A 16,192-nucleotide genomic window follows, 5' to 3' on the forward strand; every position below is an offset into this window, starting at 1 on the left:
TGACAAGAGGAAAAAGGATTTGCAGAATGAAGGGAGAAACGAACATCATCTCCCCTCCAAAAATTAAATAAAAAATAAATTTACCCGATGGGGGGGCAACCAGTCCGAAATAAGCGCCATCTGATCTCATACACTTAACCCATAGCCCATAGCACAGCCGTGGTTTAGTGCATCGCGTGCTCGTGCATCAGTCTTCTTTAAACCGTGGTGGTATGTTTATTGATCATCGATCCCTCGACTTTGGCCGGTATCTATTTTCTGTTCCAGAGCGATTCCCACAGATCGAATTTTGTTCCTTCGTGTTTGTCATGATTAAAGATAGGATTAATTTTTGCCAAAATAACGGTTTAACTACAATATGACGGATTAGTGGTAATAATAACAAAGGAAAACAAATGTCAATTAATAATAGAAACGACGACGTTCAAATCAATAAAGAGGGAACAATGGTGTCTGTGTCAACGATTCAACAATCAAATGAGTCCTTCAATAAAATCAACATAGAAGACGGTATAAAACAACAGTTGGGTAAGTGATATTGAAGGATATTTATAGAAAACGACAGGATTTTCTAATATTTTGGTTCGCCGTAATGACATAACCAGCTGTGGTTGTCTGATAATTTCATTTTAATTCAGTCGTTTGTATCCAAAGATTAACCAGTGCGATGAATTCTATTTTATTATGGTCGTGTTTTATTTTATTCTTCTATTTATTATAAAAATAAAATTATCGTTGGAAGTCCTATCATCTCTTGGCAATTGTCATTTGTTCTGGAAATATAATGTCTGAGGCCAGAAATATCAAATCAATTTTATAATTACTTTTTTTCCATTAATACCTTTTTTGAAAAAATACGTTTTTCAATGTTACGTAAGTATGTTTTCTTCATACCAAACTCACACGTATTTCATATCAGAATATTCTCATTGTTAAAAAAGTATTATAATAATCGTTTTTAATCAAATCCAGCATATTTACACAATCGACGGCCGGCCATACAGTCACGAACGGACAGCAAAGTACAGGACTTGAGGGAGGAACAAATGGAAAGCAATTTAAAATTATTAAAATTCGTAGCCGATTCCCAGTTGACATTAACTCAAGTTAATGGTCAGAGGAAACTCGGTCCACCTCCTGGCTGGACAGGACCTCCTCCTGGTCCGAAATGCGAGATTTTTGTTGGCAGTATTCCCCGTGATTATTACGAACCGGAAATTGTTCCTATATTTAGTACTGTAGGAACGATTTATGAGTTACGCTTGATGATGGAATTTTCTGGCATAAATAGGGGTTACTGTTTTATTATGTACACCACCGAAGAAGAGGCAGCTCGTGCTGTTAAAGAATTAGATCAGCATGAAATTTATCCTGGGAAAAGAATCGGTGTTGTTGCAAGCACAAATAATTGTCGGCTTTATATTAATCAGCTGCCTCGAAATCTCGATTCTAAAACAATTATCAAGGTTCGTTATTAATGTCTTCTGGTTTATTATGTTTTCCTTTCTATTGGATTTTTTATTCTATCGGAGCTGGATCCTTTTATCTTGCTATTTCTGTTTTTTGTTTTTGTTTTTTTTTTTTTTTTTTTTAGAAAATTTACGAGATGACCGATGAAATCGATAAAGTGGCCGTTTATAGAAATTTCAACGGCTTCGTTTGCTATGTTCTCGTTTCGTATAAAACCCATCGAGGTGCCGCTATGGCGAGAAGAAGATTGGTGCCTGAATCAGCCATGCTTTTTAAAAATTGCGAGGTCAACATAGAATGGGCTAATGCAAACATGGCACCTTTTAACGTAGTACGTATAACAATTATTAAATTTATGAGCTTTCCGTAATTAAGCTAAAAAGTTATGTAGATATTAATTAATTTTGAAAGCTATCATCACGTTTAAGTAATGATTATTGACATAAGACAATTAAAAGAACAATAAGAATTTGGCAAAGAGAGATCAGTGTTTGCAAATCGTCATCAGTAACAATACGATTTTCCTTTCGCGCAAGAAGAACAATGACATCGGTCAATTATGGTCCCATGAGAAAATGGAACGTGGGTACTTTCCCTTGTTAAGTTGTCTCTGCAAATGGCACTGCGATTTACTAGAATAAAAAACCTTGCAATATTCGAGCTTTTCTTGCAATTTATATCGTTTTGTAATTCAGTTTCCGCTTTTAAGAAAAAAATGACAATCATTCCCTGCTTATTGGATAACAACCATGGTAACCAGGCGTGATTCAATCTTTTATAAATTCTTTTATAGTTAGCTATAGATTTTTCAATTTTATTTACATTTATTCAAGAAAGAAGAATTTAATTTAATTGTACTGTTAATGATTTATCAAATGTTTACTCAAGATTCGATTACTTTTATACACTGTCGTGCAAATTATAGACTTCAGTATACGCAAATTCTTCTTCCGTACAAAAAATCTTGAACAACTCCTTTTTTCAAACTAAAAGTACATTCAAAATGAATAAACATTACTTCAAATTATAGTAAGGTCGTTTAAATCAACTAGTTCATATTCTCTCCACAAGAGGCACTGTGAGCGTTGACGTTCAGTAAAGAAAATGCACAGCGCACAACGATAATCGTGCTCAGTAAATCAGCTGATCGCGTGCTTCCTCGTTCTCGTGTTATACCAAGTTTTTTCTGAGACTCGCATTACTAACTGAACGAATAAAAAAGGCGGTGAAAATGAGTGCGTCAACGATCGAAAATAGTGAATATTGTGACTATCGCAGTCCCTTGGCAATAAGATACGCCTCGAAGGAAATGCGCTATAACTTCAGCGATCAATATAAGTTCAGCACGTGGCGGAAACTATGGATTTACTTGGCCAAGGCAGAGATGGTCTGTAATTGTCGAACAAAATTATCATAACCAGTTTATTCTGTGTATCGTAGTCTCATGTGAAAATAATCATTTTTTTTTCGTTTTTACCGGCAGCTGCGTGTATAGGTACCTTATTTGCTTTGCTTGTTAAGACAAAAACAAGATAACGAATTTATATTCTCCTGAGAAAATAATATACGAGCATGTAGCCATTAGACATTAGAGTTAACTATTCGTAAATGATTTTCGTATAACCAGAAATATTATTTATAATAATATTTATATCACAGTATTATTTAACTATTTTCTGCTAGCAATTTAAATAACTCATTATTTTTCTATTCTCTACTATGTTCTTGCATCCTATTGCAACACCACGTTTACAATTGGAGCAGTTTCGAAAATATATCTTTTCAAAGGTTATCGATAGTTCATCGTGCGTTTCACAAATATGCTAACTTGATCAAATTGTGATTTTGCAAACATAGGATGTCTCTTCGTTAAATTTCAATTATCGGAAATTCTAGATTTCTCGTTTAAAATAAGTCTTTGAATTATTAACAAACTATAGTATGAAGAAAGTGGAACATGTGACGAAGAAGGCAATATAGTAATAACAGAAACATTTATCGAGCCAATTAAAACTAAAAAGGTCGCGGTTCGTGCGAAACAGAAGGCCATCAAACACAGGCCATCTAACACAATAAACAATCAACGAATGCAAAAATCAATCGATACGTCGGTTCACAAAGGCAGACCCATAAAAGCTGCGTCGTCCAATTCGTTGAAAAGTCTTGATAATCCAAGTCAATGCAAATTTGAAAAATGCCGATCAAAAAGTTTGGTTTGTTACAATTGTTGTTCGTTGGTGGAACTTGCAAGGAAAAAGTACAAATCAAATGGAGCGTGTGACATCAATGGAAATCTGAGAAACAGTTTAGATCATTCTTTACCGCACGAACATTCCAAGCAGAATTGCGCTCAACCGGATCACTCGAAAGCAGTTCTTCCTGCGATTAGTACATATTTAACGTATTTAAACAAAGGGAAACGCTTGAAGAATCTTAAATGGAACGAGTTGCAAAGATGTTCGAACGATGCTTTAGGTAGTATTCAAGATTTTTCCAAAAATCTAAAGAATATTCCTTCTGATTTAATTAACAATTATAGATTAGAATGTTCTTGTCATTGTCAGTTTCACGGTAACGGTAGTTTTAATTCACCAACACCATCTTCGAACGATTTCCAGTCTGTTAATGATTGGAATTCGACGGATAGTTTCGTGAAAGATTTCTCTAAAGCCTTAAACATTTCAAACGAAAGTGATAGTAAAAACTGTGTCAGACAAGAGCATAGAAGTATTTATAAAAGCAAACACATTCCTGTAGAGACTAATGTTCGCCACGTATCGAATAATTTTTTGCATTCTCGCCCTTTGAACGAATCTAATCGTCAACTTGCAAATGGTCACCAGTACAGTAATTGCTATCAAAATTTTGCGATTAATACCGCAGAACAAATTAATGGAACAACCTACGACCAATTTCGAAGTCAAAATTTGTTATCCGATTTACAAAATGTCCAAGAGTTAACTGCATTTCGTCAGGAACCAAATCGTGAACATTTTTCACAACAATTTCCATTGAGTGATGTGAAACCTATGATGATCAATCAGAATTTTAGTTGGTTCTCTCCCGAACTTCTGCCTATGGAAGTGTATCGTCGTGAATCTGTAAACATTTCAGGGGTATCTAACAAAATTGTAAACGATTGCAAGTATTTGAACAATCATTAGATGATCAACAATTTGCAGCAGTATAATTACGAATCTTTTTTAAATCCTATATCGAAGTTTGATAGGATATTCGTATATGAAAATCCAATAAACGCTGTGAATCCTGCCATATATCCAAAAGGTACGATGTTTGCAGAAGATAAACCACAGTTTGTAGAGCATTTTCGAAGACTTTGAGGATTTATCTTGCCAAGAAATTAACTATAAAGATCATCGAGTATCATATCAGGAGGTTATATGACTGTGAAATATTATTTTGTAGTCTTTGCTTCGTTGGGTGCCGTTATGATGTAACATAAAGTTAAGAAAACACAGATAAGTTGAATTCATGCTAATATTTCATAAAAGTATCTTGAGTTTCACAGATCCATTTGTGTCTTCGTAAACAGAGTCGTCTAATCTTCGTAAATAGAGATTTGCAAGAGGAAAAATTTGTGAACAAAATTAATTAACAATTTTTAACATTCGAGATTGTTATATGACATTATGATGCGTGTGTTATGGCCGATTTGAAAGGTTTTGCTAATCAGTATTTGAAAGAAAGTTTGGTGATTCGCCTTTTTTTATAATCTATGTCCTGAATCGTGTGACACAGTTTTGTTTGTTAAGTATATATACTTATTCATTTTTAAACTTATATCTTAAATATAGAACATGGAGTATGGAAAATTTCGTATTTTATATGAGCCGAAATTCCTAATGATTAATTATCGCTTTAAGATTTACTATTATACTAATAAAGTGAAGTAAAACGCGTTTTATACCAAAGAATAATCTATACTAATGGCAATCGTTATTTCTTATTATTGTAATTCTAAGAATCTAAATCAACCTTTATATAATTTTATTTTCTAATCGTACTTGTAGTGATGCTCTTTTTTTCGAAGCTGAACAAATTGTTAAACTCTTTCTACCTTCGCTTCTTTGTATCTTCATCTTCATGTGAGATTAAACGATCTCTGTATAATTGCTTATTGTATCCCGTTTATATAATTAAGTGATTTATATCGCTGCGATGCAATTGTACAATGAATGTTCAAAGTAAAGCATAATTTCCAAGCGAAAATTACAATTTATTCTAAACACTAGAAATGATGTTAAGATAGATACGATGCTGTTTTATGATACATTATAATATTTTACAATCGTTGCTGACCGTGTAACATTGTTAAAAAACCTTTTTTCTTGTAATCAACGATCTCACACTTTTTTAATGAAATAAATAATGTTTTGGAATATTTCAAATATTTTACATGGCTAATAACTTTTCAGTTGTTGACAAGTTTAAGAATGTTTACGCCTTGCTAATCTAGGAATAATAAAATGATTATCTACAATATATAGACAAATTTCAATGAGTGAACTTATTTATGTCTATGTTGTTTGCTGCTTCCTACTCATTCGTTCGACATAAAATCTTCATTTATGTACATGAATATTTTTCCTTAATCATCTAAGAACACATTTTATCTGTTTTTCTCTCTTTTTTTTTGAGAAAATTATGCTGGCACACTTGATTGTGCAGGTCTTGGTATTGAAGCACATCGTGGACAATTGTCAGATTTATTTCGAGTGCTCTGAAAATAAAAATAAGCGTAGCGTAAATTACTAAATAAGTTCTATGCAACAAAACTGAACTTCTTACCTGACTGCTCTTAGTACGTAGATACTCGCCACATCCAGTGCATTTTAAACGTTTTTGCTCACCTTTACATAATCCCTAGGACATTGAAAACAATATTTTCATATATATTGTATTTTTATATTATACTATCTATGCATAATATGCAAAATATTCCTCTGATTTTTACCTTTATCGTATTTGGAGTCGCGCAATATTCACAGTAGAATCGTCCTTGTTTGTCTCTATGAGCAGTATAATACTGTAAGGAACTAGGCGATACAGGTACCTGCGAAAATGTTAACTTAAATAATAAAATAAAACATGTCATTAAATACACATATATTTAACGTTAAAGTCTCAGGAATTAACCTGTGTCCTGTTGCAAACTGGACAAATATTTATAACTTTTCGTTCAGGATTGATCTGTTTCTCTTCGACAAGTTCCTACGAAATATTTTATAAAGCTACGTTATCTATTAAAGACTAACATATGATTTGTATTTTTAGTAAATAAAATTATTCTAGAATTTTTCTTAATTCATTTGTCGTACAATTACCTCTGCTGTCTCTATCTTCCTGGGGTTAGAATTCCCACTATAATCAGGAGTTTGGATATCGACCTCAGTGTATCTGAAAATATTGTTTGAAATGCGAATAAAAATATATTCATGATTTTTCTAGAACAATCATGTATCTACTTTACAAGCGAATTTAAAATGATATGTTATTTTCTTACGACAGTTTAGTAGGTTCAACTTTGTTGTTTTTTCGGAACCCATGCATTCTTTTCATTCTGGTAGCTGAATTGGTCATTTCTGTATGAGTTCTAGGGAATAAAGGTATGAAGAAAGATTATTTATGGAGCTATGCGGGAGAAGTAGGTTTAAAGCAATAAATGGAAACAATTTCCGGTGTATTATCAGCTGTGTATTACGGTCAAACAAGATAGGAAATATGCAGGTCACAGTTGCATTTTGCAACGCGTTTCACTTTAAAGTCAGATTGATAGCATTTTCCTGTGCCGATAAAATTGAGGTTAAGGTAGTATTTTGTAAAGATGTTAAAGCTTATTATATGCTATTGTAAGATGCGTCTTTTTGGTATTTTTGTTAAACAGAATCTGCGAGAACAGACTCGCATATTTATTCATGTTTGAAACATAAGATGAAATTGATTTTTTGAAAGGTCTACGATAGAATAATTCCTTAATGCAAAGATAAAAAATAAAAATAACTTATTCGTATCTAAAATGCAGAATAAAATTCAAAACCATCCTTTTCTCTTCTACTTGTTATTCGCATTTCAGAGAATTTCATTCCTTATCACATTCTTTCCAAGTAGAAACCTATTATTTAATTGTTACTTAAAAACGAAAAAAGGAAACAAAATCCCTAACAATATTACTATTTAATCCAAATGGAAGTATTTCTTACGTTTGTGTTTCCGCTTGAGATTGAGATTCTGAATCAGTTTCCAATGCCTGTTCTACAGTTGATTTATCGTTCTTCAATCGATCATCAGAAACTTTAGTCTTTTTTACATTTTCTTTCGAATTCAGATATACTGTATGGTTTAACACTTCGTCCATGTTGATCGAATCTTCAGTAAGAGTACTCTTTCCGTTGTTTTCCGTTTGTTTTTCGTTTTTTTCATTATCTTCAAATATCGATGGATTCTCTGGTTTCGTTCTCGGTTGATTCTCGATTTCTTGCAAACGATTTATCATTTCTGCTACCTGGCGTGGTGGGGGAATTAACACCTTCGATGCTACAGGATTCAACTTATGGATATTTTCCAATTGGCTGTCTGTAGCTTCCAAAACAGAATCTAATGTTTCTAACGTGGGGGATACCGTTGGGTTTTTAGATATGAAATCTGTTTCCTTGAAAGATTTCTCTGGTTTGTCCGTAGAAGGTTCCACATCTTTATTTAACTTTGTCTTCTGTGGAGATTTCGACTTGTTCGTCCTACTCGTTGGTTTCTCTTTCTTCTCATCTTTCTCATTTTTCTTGTTCTTCGCCTCCTTCTCCTTTCTCATTGCATTTACCTTTACCTTCTTCACTTCTTCTAATTCACCTTTCTTCCTGTTAACACATACATATACTAAGTTGATGAAATAATAATTCAAGATAAAAGAAGTTTGTGTTTCTCTCATGGCAAAGCTATTTGCTTTGATAATAAAATGCTGATAATAAAATATGCTTACGTCGCTTTCGAGACAGTTTGGCACGATGTGTGAGTTTTCGGCGTCACGCAGTAAGAACCGAGAGTGAATTTCGTGATTTTCGTTTTCGAGACTTCTCTTAAATCCGGATCTTGCGCTTCGTGTTGTGTGCCTTCGAAAAAGGGAACGTCTAGTGATTAATTTAAGAGATTAAATTGCAGCACTATAGATACGCCGATGTAAGAAAGATGAGGGAGGAGTATAAAACTAAAAGGAAATACGTGGAATTTTTTCTATATCCAATATATAGCCGAAGCATTTTCTGTGGCACAATAGAACGTTGCGTTTTTCTCGTTTGTTCTTGTTTACCGAAGAAATAATCACTTTTCTACGTTTTATCCGTATATTTACCATAATTTAAAATGTTTTATAATATTGGAAGATGATTATACTGTTAGAACTAAGAAAAATCACGCGTTTGCTGTCAAATTAACTCCTGTACTCGCAATCTGATTTAGGCGAGCTTTCTCACTCGTCAACATATCGTAGGATTTCTTCTCCACCGATTGCACTCTGTCCGTTTGTTCCTTTACCGTTTCCTTATCTTGCTTCGATTGCTCTACTCGCTGCGTTTGCTGCTGTTGGCTTTGCTGCGATACTTGAATTATACCTGTGACACACCTACAACTAATCACGACAAAAATTATTAAAATATATTTCATTCGTTCATCGAAGAAATAATATTTTTACATATACGTAATATGAAATTTCGTGGAAGTTCCTTTGGTAACGTCAATTGTGCTAATCATTTATGAATGCAGCATGATACCAACCCTGTACAACACGCCGATCCTCTAAGAAGCTGTAGAAATGCAGGACAAGGTGCGCAAGGTGCTTGTTGAATCGTAGGCTGCATCACAGCTGAAGAACTTGCGAAAAATTGTATAGCGCGATTGCATAGCTCGCATCTGCTCACAGTTTGCACAGGCATCTCTTTTACTTCTCGCTGAGTCTAATTAAATCTTCGTAATTAGCAAAGTAATTGAGTTTGACGCAACAATAACTATTTGCGAACAAGATTAAGGGATAAATATGTTTAAAGAAAATGTTTTTGTATCTAAATTTACATCGAGAAAATATCTTTATAGTTTAATTACTGCGCTCTATAGCGCGTATTTGTATCATTACTTGGCAATGTCTGCTCAATGTTTGCTGATGATCCGTTTGAACATCAGCAACTTCCACGTAGCACAAGCTCCGTGCACTTGTTGGACAATCGACGTATTGTCGTCGACGTCCAAATGAAACCTTTCTGTGACTGTGATCAGCGACTGCGTCTTCCTCTCCGAAAGGTACTTTGATGCTGCTGACGCTGGTCATTAGGTCATGTTTGACCGTCTAGATTGTAGAGAGATACCTTAAAAGAAACGTTACACTCCAGGAACATAGATTACTTACTATTAATATTATAATACTATTATGAAATTGACCTATCAACCGGTAGATAATTTCTAAAATTCGTGTTAGAAGACTATTTATTAGATTTTATTTAAATAAATTTTATCTAGGAATGCATCGTTCTTGCTTGAACTCTGAAATCAGCAGAAGCAAAGTTTCTATCTTTCTATTTTTTTATCCTTCTATAAAGTCATAAAGTCTTATGTTCATGTTTTAACTCACTTCGGCGGACAAGGGGCCGCAGGTTTCCTTCTGAAACAATACTTCAGTCGGCTTCGCGTAACAGCACTGCCGACAGAGATTGCAGGTACGTTTCCAAAATCTGACACGGAACACATAGTTCACTGATAGGAAAATCGGAATTGGAAAATTTTATTCAACTCGGGACTTACGCGAGTACCAGTGAGACTTCGATTATGAAGAGGATGAACGCGAAAAGAGAAAGACACGCCATTGTTATTATGTACCACGGTGAAGAGTAACTTAATAATAGAAGGATTCCAGCGATTGCGAAGAATATCGTGCCCAATAAGGAAAAAAGAAACATCTGCAATAAAAATGTTTTATGCTTCCTTTCGAAGTTCATTTATATCTTTATCGCGATAGATACGATGTAAAAATTAATGTTAATTTTTCGTAGAAACTTTCTTCATACAAGTGATTACCGGCGTCGTGTTCAATTCTCCTCCGATGAACTGACTAATTAGATCGATCGACAAGACGAAAACGTACACTCCAGCAAGCACGATCAGTAAAATACATGTTATAGATGGTAAAGTAGAATCACCCAGTGATATCGTGTAAATGATAAGTACAAAGATCAGTAGTACCACTAGCTAATTAATCAAAAAGTCTCGTTTAATTACCACTTTCATTCAATTAATTTCGATGGAATATCCTCGAGTGTAATATCAGCTAGAGTAGTGTATCATAATATCATGTTTGTAATTAATACTCACGAATTGGAATATTCTGAGAGGTCTTATTACTAATCGAACGCACGCGCTGATTCTGTTTAATGTCTTCGTTTCCAATTTAGAATTTGACTTGCTCTCTGAGGAGCACACACTTTTATACAAATTATTCGAGTCTGGAAAAAAGATTTCGTGTTGCAAGGAGAAATAAAACACGTAGAAGGAGGATGGTTGGAAGATAATTTAAACCTTCATGCTCCATGATCGTTTGACTTAGGAAGTTTTATATCAGCTTCCTGTCATCGGGCGAACCTCTATCATCGCTTTTTACATTTTGTTTATTGTTATGATATATGTTATGTTATATCGAAATGTCGCGTATCGATAGATTTGCAAATTTTCTTCTACAGCGATATTCAGGAGAGTGTGGTGATCTCATCGTGTTAATTAGGCAACAGAGAGATTGTTGTTCGTATTGTTGATTAAAACGTGTCGTGTAATGAATCCGCTATTATTGAAGCAATGGGTATGGGACTTGGAATTGAAAATTGAAGAATAAAACACGTTATTCTTCCAACGCTTATTTTGTACATGTATTATATGGCGTACAGTATAATACATCTTTTTATATACTTTCGTTCTCTTTTATAATAAGTTTTACATTTGGCTTATAAAATTATATTACAAAGGATTATCGATATAAAATATTAATTCGCGAACATCTTGTATTACAAGGTGTCGATTAGTATTAAAATTGGACGGAATGTATTTTGATAAAGACACGTCAATTTTTGTCAAATCTATATAATAGATTTATAAATTGATAAATGTATATAAAGACGAATTATAATTTTTGGTCTTATCATAGTTACAATTATTAATATAAAAAGTATCATTTTTGTCACTAATTATCTAAAAATATTCATGGCAATTCTGAGATTTGTAATATATATAAAATGTATGATATCATCAACAAGTAAGAAATAGAGGTTACAGATTATATTATTATACATATATTATACTATACATACGTATAAGAACACTACTCTAGTTATCCAAACTTTCGATTATAAATAATATTCAATATATATATATTGTTTAATGGATCTTTATGATTTTTTAAAAACATGAAAAATATACCGTATATATCATAAAATATACCATATATGTAGAAAATCTTTGGAGATTAATCTTTGTTAATTGCTAAATTCGCTACGTTGCTAAAAGGAAAGACTAAAGCTAAGAACTTTATGAAACTATTAATCCAAAATATTATTCTGATTTATCAGTTAAAACTATCTTCTACAGTATACAATTCACTGCATTATTTGATTTGTACATTTCCTATAAATGTCTACTGTTCTAACCTACGCGTATAATCAAGTAACATCTAACTAGATCGTCGTTAAGACGATTGGACGGAATCAGAACTTACAACTAATCTGTGAATATTTGGCTCGTGAATTATTTTTGGGCGTTATATCAGTGTACATTATTTTTACATTTTTCATTTTTCGGTATATGATGTAGAACACATTCGGTGGGAAACCATCTCTTTTCGATTCTCCTGTTTCCTTTCTTTCATCACCTCTTGTGATAAGCCATTTTGTAAAATACGTGACATATTTAACATCAGCAATCTCTTTTTTCTCCATAGAAACGACATTTTTTTCAAAATTTACATAACATTAAATATTCATATTTTTCCTAACTTACTGACAACTTATCCTCCTAGTTACATCAAGCAGGCATTTGTAAGTATAATTCTGACGAATGTTTCATACTTGTTCTCTTAATCTAAAGACCTCTACGCCGTATCTTTCCTTTTCACTCGATGCTTTTTGACGAGTAAATGATGAAAAATATTTCCAAGAAGAAAACCGCAGCATTGACAAATGTGAACACTGCGCCTGATATGAACATATCCATGTACTGTTTGCTGGGATAGAATTCGTTGTTGCTGTAGTAAGGGCCGAGAATCTTTCTCCAATTATAGACAATTATGCTTCCAGCGACGATGTGCAGGAGCCCACCGACTGAGGAGAACAATATCAACTGCAATCAGAGCAGATCGATGTTACTCAAAAATGTATCGAGATCGACGATCTACTTTTACTTCCATTTTTCAAGGATAATAATCATAAACATAGAGAACGTGCGCAATTCGTAACTTCAAACATAGTGCCTTTTTAAATATTCAAAGAGTAATTTGAAGAAAAAAGTTAGCATGACAAACTCGTAGATTTCGAAGACATTAATTTCAGTTATTTCTTAAATGTTTCATTAGTCTTGTCATGTAAGAAACGCGTCCTGTCATGTAATACGATATTTGGAGAAAAATTTTCAGTTTACGAATAAATTGCCTAGAAATAGAATTTTCTGCGGATTACGCCGAGCACACGTTCGAAACTTGAAACGAATTATCCTATTTCTAAAATTCCTTGTATCGTTCAAAGGAGGTCACGCAGTCGTTCACTTTTGCACCGAACCTCACAATTATTCTACGTGTTATCACAGTTGTGAGACATGAACGACACTAATTATCGTATTTCTCGAAGCGACCAGTCCTAGATACTATAAGTTCCGATCGTTTCGTGAACATAGACGTTGTAAAGTAGGTGGTCGATAAACAGTACGGGGACTTGGACGTTGATAAGTTATGAATTTTAATCTAACTAGAACGGAACACGTGCATGGTTTCGAACAGTTTAGTTAGCTCGAAAATAGTCGAAGCTCGGTATCGTGATATATTTTTAATACTTGACAGACTAGTACGAAAGAAACAGTCGTAGATTGTAATAACCTAAGTATTAAAATTAAATTAGCCTTGTGTCTCTTGGATGGATTTCCAGTGCCCCAGAAAATTACAATTTATAGATAGTATCGAAGGTAGATCGATACAGATATTAGAGGCCGCTTGCTGTCTCATTGTCATTTATGAGCTATGAAAAATAAGCGAATCTTGGTTACCTTGCATTGAATACTTAACGATTTCGTTCTGAAAATAGTACAAATATTTTGTCCTTTATGATGGGAGAAAGTTTTTAATATATTCACAAATAATAATCATGGACGCGATACTTTTAAAAATAAGCTGTTGTACTGTTTAAAAGATTGTCTCAACATACAACTTGTTAAAATAGATTTCTCATTCATAAATTACTATTACAATCGTGATTATGACTATCGATTTACACTAAAACGTGCGAATAATTTTACACGCGAGGACGAAGAGTATTCTGGAGACACGAAGGACGTTTGTTAATTATTAAATATGCAGTTTCTGCATGATGATTTAGCAAATGGGTAGGGTTCTAACTGGAGACCAATAAAACGACGGAAACTCCGACCTTGTTGACAGATTTATGTCGAAAATACTAAACATGGAAAATGAAACTGACGTGATACTATTCGTCCTTTGATGATCGTCACGCGATCCCTTGATTGCGACGCTCCGTCCATTTATTATCGCTAAACCTGTCACGTAATCTGTTTTCTGGTTCGCAGAATCTCGCGTTAAATTAATTGAAGCGATCGGTTCTTAAATAATTTACGACAGGAATGTCTACATATTTTATTCTTTACATTAAGTCAAAGATTATTCTATCGTACGAAATATTTTATGAATTTCTACCTTTGAAACGCACGCTTATTGTTACGTTTTCTAAACTATACTGACAATTTTAAGTGAATAGAACTTACGGTTCTTTTCGGTATTCGATCTCCCAACAGTTGACAAATGATAAAAAGCGTGTTGATTATCAGGTAGCCAGCGATAGTGATGTAAATTATCGCGGCATCGTCAAGCTTGAAATGCATTCTAATCATGATCTTCTGGAACGAATTTAACGGATCGACGACTAATCCGATAGCGAACACAGCTAAAACCTGTCAAATGCAAATTTCAAATGCCAACACATCGAGAAATATTTGTAACTGGATTGTTATTAACCGTAAAGTACAAATATTCGTTCATTCGAAGCATTTTCAATATTTTTGAAGAGCACGAATTAATTACTAAAATTTGTTCACTGAATTATTCGTCATTTTGTCATGATTAAATGAGTACTTACAATTTCCAAGAGCTTCATCGCAAGAGGCATAAGCTTCGCCACTTTCATTTCCTTATGAACATGCTGGCTCTCCTGCTGATTATCATCTGCCATTCTGACTCTACGGGGTTTTCCTCTGCCGTCACCCAGTTTGGAAGATTTTGGGTTTATCCTTTGTTCACGATCAATTCTTTCCACCCCTCAAGCACATCAAACCTTAGCAATAGCAAATAGCACGATAAGCATCTGAATTACTGAGGAGAACGTGTACATGAATTAGAGACCAATGGACGCGAAAAGCGGTTTCAGACACGTGAGGTAGCTTGCATGTTGAATAAAGATTTCATGATTTCTGCTTTCACGTACACTTCGATTCATACTCTGTTTATTCTCCATTATTACTCCACTTCGAAAATATCTGAAAGATTTTTCAAGATACTTGACGACGTTGGATATTTCAGCTTAAATCGTTTACTATATTATTGCATCTTGAAATCGCGCGGTACGGCGCAAATAGTTTATCTCTCCCATTATAGCTGAATTGATATCCTTACACAGAATTAGCGTTCTTAACATTCTTGACTCATACGTATTACACAACCATAGACAGACACATAATTCAATAATAGAGTACTCTACACCGATCTACAGAAATATGTTTATTTCACTACGACTTACTTGTAAAGTATCGTTGAGAAAATTAACCGAAGAGTTTAATGGAAAAGCAAGTTTTAAAAATTCCTGAAAAGCACCATATAAATATCCAAACAATAGATACATACCTTTTTCAACGTGTTCCTCGTGGACACTTCCACCCACGTGAACTAATATCCTTAAAATTCCTTCCAGTCGAAGAATCCACCGCACCGCGCACTATCTTCAGTCGCACTTTCTTCTTTATGCAACTATTTCGTAATTTTAATCACAAAATCCTTCAAATTCAAATCGCTCGAGTGAATCACAATTCCAGGGCTAACCCAACCGGGAAGATCCTGGAGATTGGTTACGATCGATGCAGTGGACGCGTGTTGTTAGAAGTTCAGCCACGCTAATCGTGCGATACAGTGTGATATTGTCGGAGAAACATGCAGTTGCACGCTGTGTGGCGGACAAACTTAAACTGGAACGTCAAGCGTGACACACTGCGAGGCTACGCGTCGTACGTGCAAGTTGCGCAGGCGGTCTGCCGACTCTGTTAACCAGGTTCACCGTATGACCGTGTCGCATACGTTTGCTCCTGTACGTGCCATTGCCGTGTAATTTCACGAAAACGATCCTCGTGTACTTTCTAATTCGTTTAATTGACGCATTTCCGCCAGAATGGATGCATCGAATTGATCGTCACG

General features: G+C 34.2%; 4 protein-coding genes across 11 annotated transcripts in view; 2 read left to right on the forward strand and 2 right to left on the reverse strand.

Annotated features, from left to right (window-relative positions):
- Nucleotides 1-5,783, forward strand: LOC110119175. The gene is made up of 4 exons (XM_020866486.2): nt 1-528; nt 973-1,466; nt 1,595-1,801; nt 3,411-5,783. Exons 1-4 carry the CDS (start codon nt 396-398, stop codon nt 4,632-4,634), a joined length of 2,058 nt encoding a protein of 685 aa, XP_020722145.1. The 5' UTR covers nt 1-395; the 3' UTR covers nt 4,635-5,783.
- LOC100645387 (adenylosuccinate lyase) overlaps nt 2,555-16,192 on the forward strand; it is a 24,393-nt gene continuing 10,755 nt past the window's right edge. The window contains exon 1 of one of the 2 annotated variants that reach the window (XM_003400799.4): nt 2,555-2,857. In XM_003400799.4, the coding sequence (XP_003400847.2) occupies nt 2,702-2,857 (156 nt within the window). In that variant the 5' untranslated portion in view covers nt 2,555-2,701. The remainder of the gene's footprint in view (nt 2,858-16,192) is intronic. The other variant, XM_048412057.1, reaches the window with a different exon arrangement.
- Nucleotides 6,072-9,555, reverse strand: LOC110119859. 6 transcript variants are annotated; one of them, XM_048412062.1, is made up of 9 exons: nt 9,256-9,551; nt 8,465-9,109; nt 7,692-8,342; nt 6,995-7,084; nt 6,816-6,888; nt 6,628-6,702; nt 6,446-6,544; nt 6,280-6,354; nt 6,072-6,211 (listed from the first exon to the last, which is right to left on the reverse strand). In XM_048412062.1, the coding sequence occupies exons 3-9, from the start codon at nt 8,294-8,296 to the stop codon at nt 6,134-6,136; spliced, it is 1,095 nt and encodes a 364-aa protein (XP_048268019.1). In that variant the 5' UTR covers nt 8,297-8,342; nt 8,465-9,109; nt 9,256-9,551; the 3' UTR covers nt 6,072-6,133. The 6 variants fall into 6 exon arrangements, with proteins under 6 accessions (XP_048268019.1, XP_048268015.1, XP_048268017.1 ...); XM_048412058.1 differs by having other exon boundaries at nt 6,086-6,354; nt 9,256-9,554; XM_048412060.1 differs by lacking the exon at nt 6,628-6,702 and having other exon boundaries at nt 6,086-6,354; nt 9,256-9,555.
- On the reverse strand, nt 11,360-16,048 carry LOC100645730. Of its 2 annotated transcripts, XM_048412064.1 has the most exons (5): nt 15,629-16,048; nt 15,213-15,264; nt 14,868-15,062; nt 14,497-14,682; nt 11,360-12,849 (listed from the first exon to the last, which is right to left on the reverse strand). In XM_048412064.1, exons 3-5 carry the CDS (start codon nt 14,958-14,960, stop codon nt 12,622-12,624), a joined length of 507 nt encoding a protein of 168 aa, XP_048268021.1. In that variant the 5' UTR covers nt 14,961-15,062; nt 15,213-15,264; nt 15,629-16,048; the 3' UTR covers nt 11,360-12,621. The 2 variants fall into 2 exon arrangements, with proteins under 2 accessions (XP_048268021.1, XP_003400850.1); XM_003400802.4 differs by lacking the exon at nt 15,213-15,264 and having other exon boundaries at nt 15,629-16,046.

Source organism: Bombus terrestris, chromosome 14 (genome assembly GCF_910591885.1).
Source record: "Bombus terrestris chromosome 14, iyBomTerr1.2, whole genome shotgun sequence".
Classification (NCBI taxonomy): domain Eukaryota; kingdom Metazoa; phylum Arthropoda; class Insecta; order Hymenoptera; family Apidae; genus Bombus; species Bombus terrestris.